We start from the raw sequence: 12,568 nt of genomic DNA, 5'->3' as shown, positions 1-12,568 counted from the left end.
CGACACCATCAAACAATTCACCCTACATTGTTGGGAATGGTGACATGGAAACGGCTTTAGTTTTTAAAAGGAGTGGAAAAAAATTCCTGACATGATATTCATGTCATTTAAAAATATTATATTTTTATTTATGTTATATTATTAATAAATTTTTTGACTAATTTAATATCATGAATCAATTAGGTATAATTTAATTAAGAATTTATAAAAATTATCTTCAATATTTAAAATAAATTATATTATTCGATGGTACTTTAATTTTTAACATAAAAAGAAAAAATATATTTATGATAGGATTTAAACTCATGTCAATTACATTGAAAAAATTGTAAGTTTACCACTTAACCAAGATACTTTATTTCGATTTATTTATATATTTAAATTTTGTTCTGCATACTTTATTACATTTAAACACATATTTGTATTCTAAATATATAATTTTCGCGTGTTATAAAATTTTTATCTTTAAATTGTCTCTTAAAATATCCTGTTATAACTTCAATTTTCATTTTTTCTTAGATGAAGTGTCATTTGTCATGTTGAGTTGTCTGTATTACCATGTCACCAATCCTTAACAACATTGGGAGAAATATTTGACCATATTAAACTATAGGTAACTAATTGAGAGAAAAAATTCCATAAATACTACATTGTGGGATAAGATATATCAGGGCTAAAAGATATTTAACCCTTTCTAATATTTTAATATTCCATCATTTTTAGAAAATAAAATTTTAATCATTACTTTTTATTTTCTAGAAAACTAAAATCATTAATATAATCTTAGAAAAATAAAAATAAAAACAATATTTTAATATCTTTAATTTTAGAAAATCTTGTAAATTTATATACAAAAGCAAAGTTTTAATCTGTTTGAATATATATATAAAACAATATTGTTATAATTTCAGGTACTTTTAATATTATTTTTAATTTATAAAATATAATTTATAACTCATAAAATATTTTTAAATATTTTTAGTATTTTAGAAAATCCAAAAAAGTTTCTATATTTATAACTTTATTCTAAAACATCATATTTTTTATTTTATTTTATAAGTTTTAGTAAACTTTAAAAAAACAAAACATTTTTTCTAAAATTATAAAATTATCGTATTTAAAATTGTTGGGCCATTACAATAAGAAATTAGGCCTACAAAATTAGCCATATGCCGCTAAGAGCGGGGAGCACACGATCATATTTAGTAAAAGGCAAAAGAATAGTCCGCTCCGTGCTCACCGCACGGCTACGTGCTTCTTCCAAGACAATTTGCACCTTCGATTTATAGAAGTTAGTTGGGTGCCCTTGTCTGTTTCTTAGGGATGCGTGATCCTGCTCTTTTCTAGAGCTCTTATCTTTGCAACTTCTTTCCAACTCTACTTTTACTTGACGAACCACGCACTTCTCCATCTCTTTCCTCTTAATTTTCACCTTTTACCTTTTACAAAATATGGTAAACCTTTAAGCTCTACACAGTGAACCCATCCCTTTATTCAAGTATTTCTTCTGAAAATTGTCCAATTTATATTAGAAATTTACTTACTTTATATTATTCCAACTGGTAAAAACTCCACATTGTCAAAGCAAACAACTAACATAAGTCTGAAACTAGGTTTTAACATCAACAAAACACTGAAAGATCAACAAATAAATAACCAACTAAGTTCATAACAGTTCTAACTTAGACATCTAAATATTGAAATCAGCATAAGAAAATAAGCGACAGCAATCTTTGGACCAGCCAACAGAAAACATTTCTTCACTTGTAAGAATAAAAAACAGCCAGGACAGCAGTAGAAGCATCAAGCATTTCGACCACTTAGAACCCGTCTTCCAAGCCTTTTGGGTAAGGAACAGAAAACATTTCTTCACTTGTAAGAATAAAAAACAGCCAGGACAGCAGCAGAAGCATCAAGCATTTCGACCACTTAGAACCCGTCTTCCAAGCCTTTTGGGTAAGGAACAGAAAACATTTCTTTACTTGTAAGAATAAAAAACAGCCAGGACAGCAGCAGAAGCATCAAGCATTTCGACCACTTAGAACCCGTCTTCCAAGCCTTTTGGGTAAGGAATACACTGGTAAGCACGGTCTTGGTTTGTAGTGATGCCTTTAGTATCTCCACACCCTGAAATAAAAAACCAAACGGATGCCATGCCATGAGACCTGAGTTTATTGCAGCAACTTGTTAATGAAATGATAAAACGAAGCTCACCTCCTTAATGCCTACGTCAACCACTTTCTCTTCCAAAGCATTAACTCTTTGAGCCTTGAACTTATTGAGCATAGCTATGCTTGAAATGGTTGACATTGGTGTCACTGTCAGATCATCCATGATAGTATACGTAAAGCCCCCTTTCATTTAGCCACCCTCATTAGCAACAGCTGATGAAGTTGAGACCTTATTTGGGGGGTTCACAAGTGTTGCGGGGGAGTACATGACACTAGAGCAGCAAGGGCACTTAGATGTTGGATCATTTGCATAATACAAACGACAGTCGCTATTACGACCATACGAACATCGGTAAAACCCTAGTGTTGTTGATGATTCAGTATTTGGCAACAAAAGAGGAACATCGGCTGCCAAGCTTGAAGAATATTTAGGTTTCAACAATGTATCCTTGTTGATTGTCGGCTGAAGGTATGCGTCGCCCAAATTCTCAACGCTCTTGTAAAGGTTTGCAAGACATCCAACCATGCCTTCTTTTGCAAGCAGCCTTATAACAGTACCAACAGGCAATAACAGTACGTTGAAGAGAAAATCAACAAAATCTTTGCCAGCTTCGGCATATAGAACCCTTTTCCCTTTTGTATCTATCAGAAGCTTCAAGCTCACAGTGGTGGCAGTGGAGGCGGTCGCCATTGAATTTGTGGATATGAAACGGAGGGAATTGCAGTGAAAAACCATCCTATTACTGCTTGCTTTATATAGAGAGAGAATGGTAAAGGACAGACTGAACATTCACTAAAGAGAACTCCTGACTTTCCACTAGTTCATCTGTACGTTGTTGGAACTTGCCATGTAACATTAATGGAGTTCATTTATTCCCACAACAAACCATCAATGACTTAAAATTTGTTGAATATGTTATATAACTTACTCCTTCATCAACTTACCAAACTTAATTACTTCAATATATAACATTAAACATACTAAACTTAATTGTATTCTTGATCATTCTTTTTCCTAGCATTAACTTTTTACCAATTCAAGCATCAACTAAATTATAAGCTAAACTTCACATTGAAGATCAACATTTTCATATTTATCATATAACTCACAACTCAAAATGTCCACTTGCGCATCAAGGTGCCTTTATATGCATGCCACAATATCTATACTGAAAAATGACATATATCTACCGTTTTCTGATAGTGTGTGCTCCTCTGCTAATCTAACTCGGTAGGTGATGGGTGTCGATTCCACCAATATAATCTTACGCCTAATTCGCAAATGTAAGCAGTATAGGGAGTAGGGTCGATCCCTCAGAGACTGGGTTTACTGCAAATTGTTACCCTCTTGACCAGATTTATGTCGGGGCAGTTGTCGTGCCCAAGAGGTTTGGGGGGATAAAATTTAAAACCTGAAATAAATAAATAAATAAAATGCGTAAAAAGTAAAATCTGAAGATAAAACAATAAAAACAGTTAAATAAATCTGAATGAAAATTAATTAAACTTAGCCCAGCTTCAGGCACGGGTTTTTCCTCGTCTTTGAACTGATTCTCGAAATTAGATGAACTCCTCTTTTCCAATAAGCTAGTTATAGCTACCAAGGACGCCTCGGACACCAACTCTTCATTGTGTAAATTAGTTATGAAACGTCCAATAATTAACCCTTACCGATCGAACAACCAACGAAACGTTCGTGATGTAGAACTCCGGCAGCTTTGCGTTCTAGAAGAGCCTAGCTCGAACCAATTCCCTCAACCGCGTGGGACATTTAAATTCGGTTACTACTTCCCTTGACGGAACCAAACAACAATCCCCACTTGGAACGGCAATGTGTTCACGGAAAACCAATTAGACAATCGATCATTTCGGAATTCCAACTGTACGTCTAACCACACTAACTCAAACGACGCCTTTTTTGACTTAGTGTTGATTTGACTTTGTGAGTTGATGAAGTCACACTCTTAATCCGGAGAAGTAATAAATATTGAAAATTAGGAATTAAATTGCTCGGGTTCGTAACTCACGGATCTTGACGAAGCTAACACCGACCTGAAGCTGAAATGAGTTTAGTTAACTAAGGTTTGGGGCATGTTGGTATTGGGCATAATTGGAGAAGGTTGAATAAATGAAAAGGAAATGAAAGTAGATGGATGTGGGTGACGCAAGGTTTGGGTGCAGTATTTCTAAAGCTGAAAATTAAGTAATGAAAGAGAAAATAAAGAACTAATGCTAGCAAATAAAGAAGAAAGGAAAGATTATATTTTAGGACATAAAAGCTTGATGAAAAGCTTGATGGAAAACACTTGATGAATGAATGAACATAGTAGCCCTTATTTATACTAGTGGCTTTGCCAAATTAAGAGCCACTAGCCATAGAAAATTAAGGAAATAAAATATTCCATGATATAAAAATCCCTACATAATCTCTCACTAAGTCAACATAAAATTTCAGCTAATTAAATCTTGGAAAAATTCTGCTTTGGCCCTCCTTCTTTGCTCCTTTATTCAATCTAGCCCAATTGCTTCTCCTTTTTCTCTTTTGACCCCAAATTGCACCCCTATATAAAATTTAATATAAACATGGAAAAATCAGTGGAGCACTCTCATAAATTAACCAATTTAATTACATAAAATATTTATTTTTAGCATTTAATCAGTAGGTTCTGCAAGATGACAATCTACAGGGAAGAAAAACAACTTAAGTAAGCAATAAGAATGCTTAGTAAATTGAAATGGAATCTGTGTACTTACCTTAACCAATTAAAGTATTATAACATATCAAACATTTTGGCATTTGAAAGTGGTTTTTTCTTAGCACATATTGGTACATCTAAATACATATCTGTAAAACCATAGTGTTGTTGATGATTCCGTGTTTGGCAACAAGGAGGAACTCGACTGCAAAGCTTGAAGAATATTTAGGTTTCAACAAAGTATCCTTGTTTTTTTTCAGCAGAATGTATGCATCTCCCAAATTCTCAACGTTCCCATAAAGGTTTCTAAGGCATCCAACCATACATTCTTTTGTAAGCAACCCTATAATAGTACCAACAAGCAATAACAATATATTGAAGAGAAAATCAACAAAATTGCCAGTTCCAGTATATAGGACCCTTTTCCCTATTGTATCAATCAGAAGCATCAAGGTCACGGTGGTGGCAACTGTGGCAGTCGCCATTGAATTTATCGGAGGGAATTGCAGTGAATCCCCAACCTATTATTGCTTGTTTTATCTACAGAGGGAATTGTAAAGGACAAGATCAACATTCACTAAAGAGAACTCTTGACTTTCCACTAGTTCATGTGTACGTAGTTTGAATCTATTAGAAATCAAACCAATCGACTTCTCAAAGTTGGCAAAGCTTGAAGCTAAAAGTGGCTCTGAAATTTAGCTTAGCGGCAGCTTACTACTGATTACCTAAGTACTAAGCATGTAGATGAGGCGGTAAAGAAATTGGCCTGAAAGGTGGATAGCAAGCTGTCAAGAAATTTACCTGCAACTTGATAAAACAAGCAAGGTGGAAACTTGATACTTGTTTCAAGGTTGACTAAGTATGAACGTGGGGTGAGTTTAAGCATTATCCATAATTAATGGATAAGATTGACAACAAATTAAATGGGTTAAGTCAATTTACTAAACTTATAAATATGTAAGTAGAGTGTTATGAAAAGAATTATGGAATGTGTGTTGAAAGAGAAAAAAAACTGTGAGAGAGAGAAAACTAACCGCAGCTAGTATAGAGAGAAAAGAAACGTTTATAGTATTAATTATACATCACGCTTCCAACAGAACCTGCCATGTTTAACATTATTGGAGTTTCTTTACTCCCACAACAAATCAATAATGCCTTAAAAGTTTGTTGAATCTGTCACATTATAGAATTATTAGAGGAAATTTCTCATAAATATATATTTAACACTTAAAGTTTAAAACAATGGGCTTGTATCAACCATATAGATATGTTCATCAAGATAACTATGACAATAAAAACCTTGAAGAAAAATACAACCATATAGATATGTTCATCAAGATAACTATGACAATAAAAATCTTGAAGAAAAATACAATCATAAATGCATAAATTAGTTTGTACAGGAAATTAGCAATGCCAACCATTTTAACTTATTTTTGGGGTTGTAAATCAGGTGAAGCTATAACGTAATCTTATGATTAAATGCTTAGTTTACTTGTAACCAATGAATTTTATTTACCTTAATGAGTTGGGAAAGAAGCTTCATCTTGAACGATAATTTTCCTTTTATTTTTCTCAAATCTCGTCTATTTCATTTCCTACCTTTTTTAAGTCGTGAGTTCTATTTGTCAGTTGCCACCGTTTTCCCAAAGAGATAAAAACACAACACCTAAAAATCTCCATAAATCTCTCTTTTTCACCCCCTAAATTTCATACAACTTTATTTTTAGTGAGGGGAAAGACTAGACAAATTTTCTATAACTTTCCTTCCTGTTATTTTTTAATAACTAAAATCTACCCCTTATTTTCAAGTTTTCTGTTCAGGGTAGCAAAATTTAGAAAATACAATGTTTTATTAGAAGACCTTTTTTCATTTGTTTTCTATGCGTAACTTCTATTCTTTGGTTAGGGGTTTGATTTTTTTGTAAGAGTTTCAGGTTTTTGGTATTTTGTAAATTAAACAATCAAGAAGGAGATGAAAAACGGAGATCAAACAAGATTTTTGTTTGGGATTTCCCTTCATAGGCCAAAATGGCAACAATTTCTTATTTGTTCATTTGGGTTCTTCTTTGGTTATCTTGTTAATGGCGTTTGTGAGGAATATATTTATAATAGGCTTCAGTTCAGCTATGGATGGTATTTTACTTTTGTACAAGGCTTTGTCTACCTGATATTGATACGACTTCAAGGCTTTACTATGAAGCAAATGGTGAATCCATGGAATTCATATGTCAAACTATCAAGCGTTCTCATGGGTTCTCATGGATTAACTAAAGGTTCATTGGCTTACCTTAACTATCCTGCCCAAATTATGTTTAAATCCACTAAGGTACTGCCAGTTATGATTATGGGCGCCTTTGTTCCTGGCCTAAGAAGGAAATACTCACTTCATGAATACATCTCTGCTTTGCTTCTTGTGGTTGGTCTCATCCTTTTTACCTTGGCAGATTCCCAGACATCTCCAAATTTTAGTATAATTGGTGTGATAATGATTTCCGGTGCTTTAATCATGGATGCGTTTCTGGGTAATTTTCAAGAAGCAATTTTCACCATAAACCCAGAAACAACACAAATGGAGATGTTGTTTTGCTCAACAATAGTTGGGATTCCTTTCTTACTTGTGCCAATGGTTCTAACAGGAGAGCTCTTTAAGGCATGGAGTTCTTGTTCTCAATATCCCTACGTTTACGGTGTTCTAGTGTTTGAAGCCATGGCTACATTTATCGGTCAAGTGTCTGTTTTATCCTTGATTGCTATTTTCGGTGCAGCTACAACTGCCATGATAACTACGGCTAGAAAAGCTGTAACTTTGTTGCTGTCATACATGATATTTACAAAACCATTAACCGAACGCCACGGGTTAGGATTGTTGTTGATATCCATGGGAATCATACTGAGGATGTTGCCAGATACTAAACCATCACCTAGGGTTCAAGTATCAAATGTAAATGTCAAGAAATCAAAAGCCTTCTCTAAAGAACTGGAAAGTGTAGTAGATGAACAAGATGAAGAGAAAAAACCCCTAATCTAAAAAAAATGTGCCATTTTATTGAGGGGTTTGCACCTAATTCTCAAGATTGCCATTTTTATCTTTCTTTTCTTTTTTTTTTCCTTCTCATATTCAATTCAATATTTTCATTTTTTATTTATATTTCCTTATTGGACCTAATGTATTGCCATTATAACTGGGAATAAAAGAGAAATAAAATAAAGTTGATGAACTACATTTAGACTTTTTTTAATTAATCATAAGATTAGATTCATACAAGCTACTCCATTTGGTCCGGAAAGAAAATTTTGAACTCAAACTTCTTATTTTCAATTAGCATTAAGTATATCATTTTCACTTAAACTCAAAGCCCATGTAAATAACATCAAATTTAAATTCGAGAATAAGAATTGGGCTCAATTTTTATTACATAAACAAATTCATTTAGCTAATTTGATAGTTTGATTTGTTAAAACAATTATCTATCGTATTTCAATTTTGAAATTAAGTAAATTAGTTTTTCTCAAAACATTAGATCAATTTAATTTTGTCAATTTTAAAAGTGAGCATTTGACGACAATTAATATCGACATTGATGTATTCCATCAACTGTACATAATTTGGTTGGTATAATAACAAATTTAACTTTCAATATTTACATATTTTGTCATTTTGGCCTTAATTCTAAAAATTTCAACAAATTCAGCCTCAACATTTATACAAACGTTCAGAGATAATTTTTTAAATTAGTATCAAACTAATAAAATGTGTAAATTTTAAGAGCTAAATACTAATTAAAATAACATATAATAACATTCACTTGTCCTTAGTTTTCACTTTTGAAGTTGACCATGATTAAATTGCTCTGATTTAAAAAAAAAAATCAAGACTAATTTGTTCAATTTCAAAATTGAGTGAGAAATTTTTTTGGGGTTTGATTTTTATATTGAATTCAAATTATTTTAATCTAAGTCCAAGTTCAAATTATAAGAAGCCGAGCAAAGACAGCTTGAATTGAGTTTGCCAAGTCCAAAAGTTTCAAATAAAGTTAGCTCGATTAAAGCTCGTTTATCTAATTAAAAAATTTGTTGGAATCTCATGCTTGACTTCGTATAGATGAACTAGTGGAAAATCAAGAGTTCTCTCTTCTTTTTTGGCCAAAGGAAAATCAGGAGTTCTCTTTTATGAATGTTGGTTTAATTTTTTCTATTCCAATTCTCTCAGTATAACATGATGAGGATTCACTGCAACGCAATTGCCATTGTTTCATATAGACTAATTCAATCCGTGGCAACGGACAGCACCTCCACCACCGGAACCTTTAGTGTCGGAGAACATAAGATCGGATAAAGTGGTCGGAGCATCGAGGTTGGCATCATCATCGAGCTCCTCGTTCTCATTAGCTCGTTGCTTGGCATAGTTCTAGAAGTTCAATTTACAAGAATAAAACAAGCTAAGAACATAGGCCATCATATATATATGCATCAAATTATCATTTAAGATTATAACTATTGTGTTTCCAAATGACACAAATGCAAGAACAAAAAGAACCACTTCTCAATAGTTTCCTGGTTTCGGTTTCTCAACAGTTCATTCTACCAGCTGCATTCTCTGAACTAGCACCACGACAAAAAATCGACAAAATCCAGTTAATCCTATATTATATTACTAATCTTAAACTGTTCTATTTTTCATGTGGGGAAATTAACAGTCAAGCCTAAAATTTGGACATCAAAAGTTTTTTCAGCAGAAGGGATAGTATATTAGTGAGTTAATGTAAAACTGGCTTTTTTTTTCCATGTAAAAATGCTACCAAAAAGCTTCAACCTAACAGCGTTGGCAGCCATTATAGGAACACTATCATATATAGATTTTGTCAAGTTTTACAGAGTCTCTGCTCTATACTGAAAACAAATATAAACAAATTGAAGGGATTCTTTCAACTGCTTTCATGATTATAATTCTATTATAGCATACAAGTGGTATAACTTTTAGCTTAGTAATATTTAGGGATAAGTTTTTTAACTTTTTCTATTTTCATTTTCCATAATTCCTTATATGACCGAGAAGATCCCGACCCTGCCTCATTTAAGCATTGTTTAGATATAAGACTAAGGTTATAAATAAAGGTTTTGAAGATTAGATATAGCCTTAAAGTTTCAAGTTCTACAACTGGACTAATATGCAATAGTAAATAAGTCGTTAACATAATCCATCTCTTATTTATATTGAAGAGCATAAATATCACTTCCATCCTAGGGACACAACTGCAAGAACACCACATCACTTGAGAAATAGTTTAATTTCTTTCCCAAGGAACACAGCAGTAAGCACCATCTTGGATTGCAAAGATGCCCTCAGCAATTTGATTCCCTATTTGCACAAAAGTTTTAGCCAAATGTTATTAGAAACGCCAAACTGAATACACTACACCAAAACAGGCTTTTAGCGGCGTTTTTAGTGGCGGTTGGATAACAAACGCCGCTAAAGATAGATCATTAGTGGCGCTTCATGGAAAACGCCGCTGAAAATAAACATTAGCGGCGTTTCCAGAAAACGCCGCAAAATACCTAAGCCCAACGACGCCGTTTTCGGAGCTTTCGGGGATTTAGTAGCGTTTCTAAGTAAGCGCCACTAATGCTCAGGGCTTTAGCGGCGTTTTTGGGAAAACACCGCAAAAATACCTAAGACCAACGACGCCGTTTTCTGAGCTGTCGGGGATTTAGTGGCGTTTCTAGGTAAGCGCCGCTAACGCTCAGGGCTTTAGCGGCGTTTTTGGGAAAGCGCCGCAAAAATACCTAAGACCAACGACGCCGTTTTCTGAGCTGTCGGGGATTTAGCGGCGTTTTTAGGAAAGCGCCGTTAATGCTCAAGGATTTAAAATAATTTAAAATATTTGTTAAAAATGGAAAAATTAAAATACTATTATTTAAAAGGATACATTACTGATTTTTTTAGTTTATATATTAAATAATTTCTTATATAATCGTAAAGGAGATAATATTAATTTTAAATATTGAATTAATTATAGTATATGGTTTAGAGTTTAAGGAGTATGTCGGGGTATGGATTTAGGGTTTGGGATTTAATGTTTAGGTGTTAGGGGGATTTAGGGGTTAAAGGTTATGCTTTAGGGGTTAGGGGATTTAGGGGTAAGGGGTTAGGGGGTTATGGATTTGGGGTTTAGGGTTTCAACGGTTAAGTTAGAGTTTAAGTTTAGATTAATTAGTTTTATTAATTTTTATATTAAATATGTTCTTATATATATTTCTAAAATAGATAATAATAAATTTAATATATTGAAATTATGAGTATATAGTTTAAATTTATTTATTTATCAATAAAATAAATATTATAAATTTCAAACTTTATACAAAAAAATAAATATTATAAAGATAATATTACAAAAAGTTTTTACTATTAATTATTGTTTAATCAATTATAACTATTTTATGATTATTAAAGATTTAGGGATTATTTTGGATGGCCTGCTATTTTAAGGATTAGGGGGTATTGATTTAAGGTTTGGGATATAAGGTTTAGGGGTTTAGGGGTTACGAGTTACGGGTTAAGGGTTAGTGGTTTAGGATTTAGGGTTTAGGATTTCAGGGGTCGGATAAGGGTTTTAGGTTAGTTTAGATAATTTCTTTAAATAATATTTTAAAAAATCAATTTAAAGTACCAATTGATATATTTAAATATTATTTTAAATAGAATTCATAAATAAGTTAAAAAATATATTGATATATATTATATGGATGGATATATTTAGGACCAAATACATAAGAAATGAAATAAAAAAAACAAAAAATGACAAAAAAATCTAAAATTTACAAAACGGCGCCGTTTTCGAATGAATAGTTAAACTTTTAGTGGCGTTTTAGCTGTTAAACGCCGCAAATGTGGGAAGCAGTAGTGGCGTTTGTTCAAGAAACGCCGCAAAAGTGTCTTTAAAATTTGAGTAAACGACACCGTCTGTCTACACGATTTTTAACTTATGAAAAGTTTAGAATTAATTACTTGAAACGTCACCGTTTGGCTTGTTGTACGTTAAGTAGTAGTGGCGTTTTCGTGATAGTGCCAGAAATTTTGGAATCAATAGCGGCGTTTTTTCAGTAAACGCTTCAAAAGGGTATTAAAACAATGTCTAAACGACGCCGTTTCTGTATTCTAATTTTAACTTAGCATTTTCTCTATATTAATTCAACAGCGCCGTTTTTCATTAATTTCTAGTGGCGTTTTCATGGAAACGCATAAAAGTGACTTAAAATATTAGCTAAACGATGGCGTTTAGCTTAAGCAAATTATTTTTAGTGGCGTTTTTATAGAAAATGCGAAATATGCATTAAAGCTTTATTAAACGCGGTAGTTTCAGATTAGAACTTCAATTTTAGTGGCGTTTTTGAAACGCCGCAAATATACAAGCAATAGTGGCGTTTTCTAAGAAACGCGATGGTGTCTTAAAATTTTGGCTAAACGACGCTGTTTACATTCAAAGTGTGTTTTAACTTATCATTTTCTCTATAAGGCGAACACAAGCGAAATGAAGCGGAGGACAAAGCGAAAGGGATAAAAGCGAAGAGAAAATACAAAGGAAAAAAGGGAGAGGAGAACTCATAAATCATCAGAAACGAAGCAACAGTTGAGTCAATCTTGACAGGATACTATCAAAGTTGTGGAAATTGTGGTTAAAAGGTAAGCTTTTTTTCTTT

At 32.8% G+C, this 12,568-nt stretch overlaps 2 protein-coding genes and 1 non-coding gene across 3 annotated transcripts; 1 reads left to right on the top strand and 2 right to left on the bottom strand.

Moving 5' to 3' along the window:
- Positions 1-1,130: 1,130 nt before the first annotated feature.
- On the bottom strand, positions 1,131-1,250 carry LOC128034361 (U5 spliceosomal RNA). The gene has a single exon (XR_008190487.1). It is a non-coding gene; the product is annotated as a U5 spliceosomal RNA (small nuclear RNA).
- Positions 1,251-2,361: 1,111 nt separating this feature from the next.
- On the bottom strand, positions 2,362-2,862 carry LOC105775639 (uncharacterized). The gene has a single exon (XM_052622530.1). The coding sequence runs from the start codon at positions 2,860-2,862 to the stop codon at positions 2,362-2,364; it is 501 nt and encodes a 166-aa protein (XP_052478490.1).
- A 3,829-nt stretch (positions 2,863-6,691) lies between these two features.
- On the top strand, positions 6,692-8,017 carry LOC105775099 (UDP-galactose/UDP-glucose transporter 4). Its single transcript, XM_012597636.2, has one exon. The coding sequence runs from the start codon at positions 6,843-6,845 to the stop codon at positions 7,896-7,898; it is 1,056 nt and encodes a 351-aa protein (XP_012453090.1). The 5' UTR covers positions 6,692-6,842; the 3' UTR covers positions 7,899-8,017.
- The last annotated feature ends 4,551 nt before the right edge of the window (positions 8,018-12,568 follow it).

The sequence above is a fragment of the Gossypium raimondii genome, chromosome 10, assembly GCF_025698545.1.
Source record: "Gossypium raimondii isolate GPD5lz chromosome 10, ASM2569854v1, whole genome shotgun sequence".
Taxonomy (NCBI): domain Eukaryota; kingdom Viridiplantae; phylum Streptophyta; class Magnoliopsida; order Malvales; family Malvaceae; genus Gossypium; species Gossypium raimondii.
This window is presented reverse-complemented; position numbering and strand designations above follow the sequence as displayed.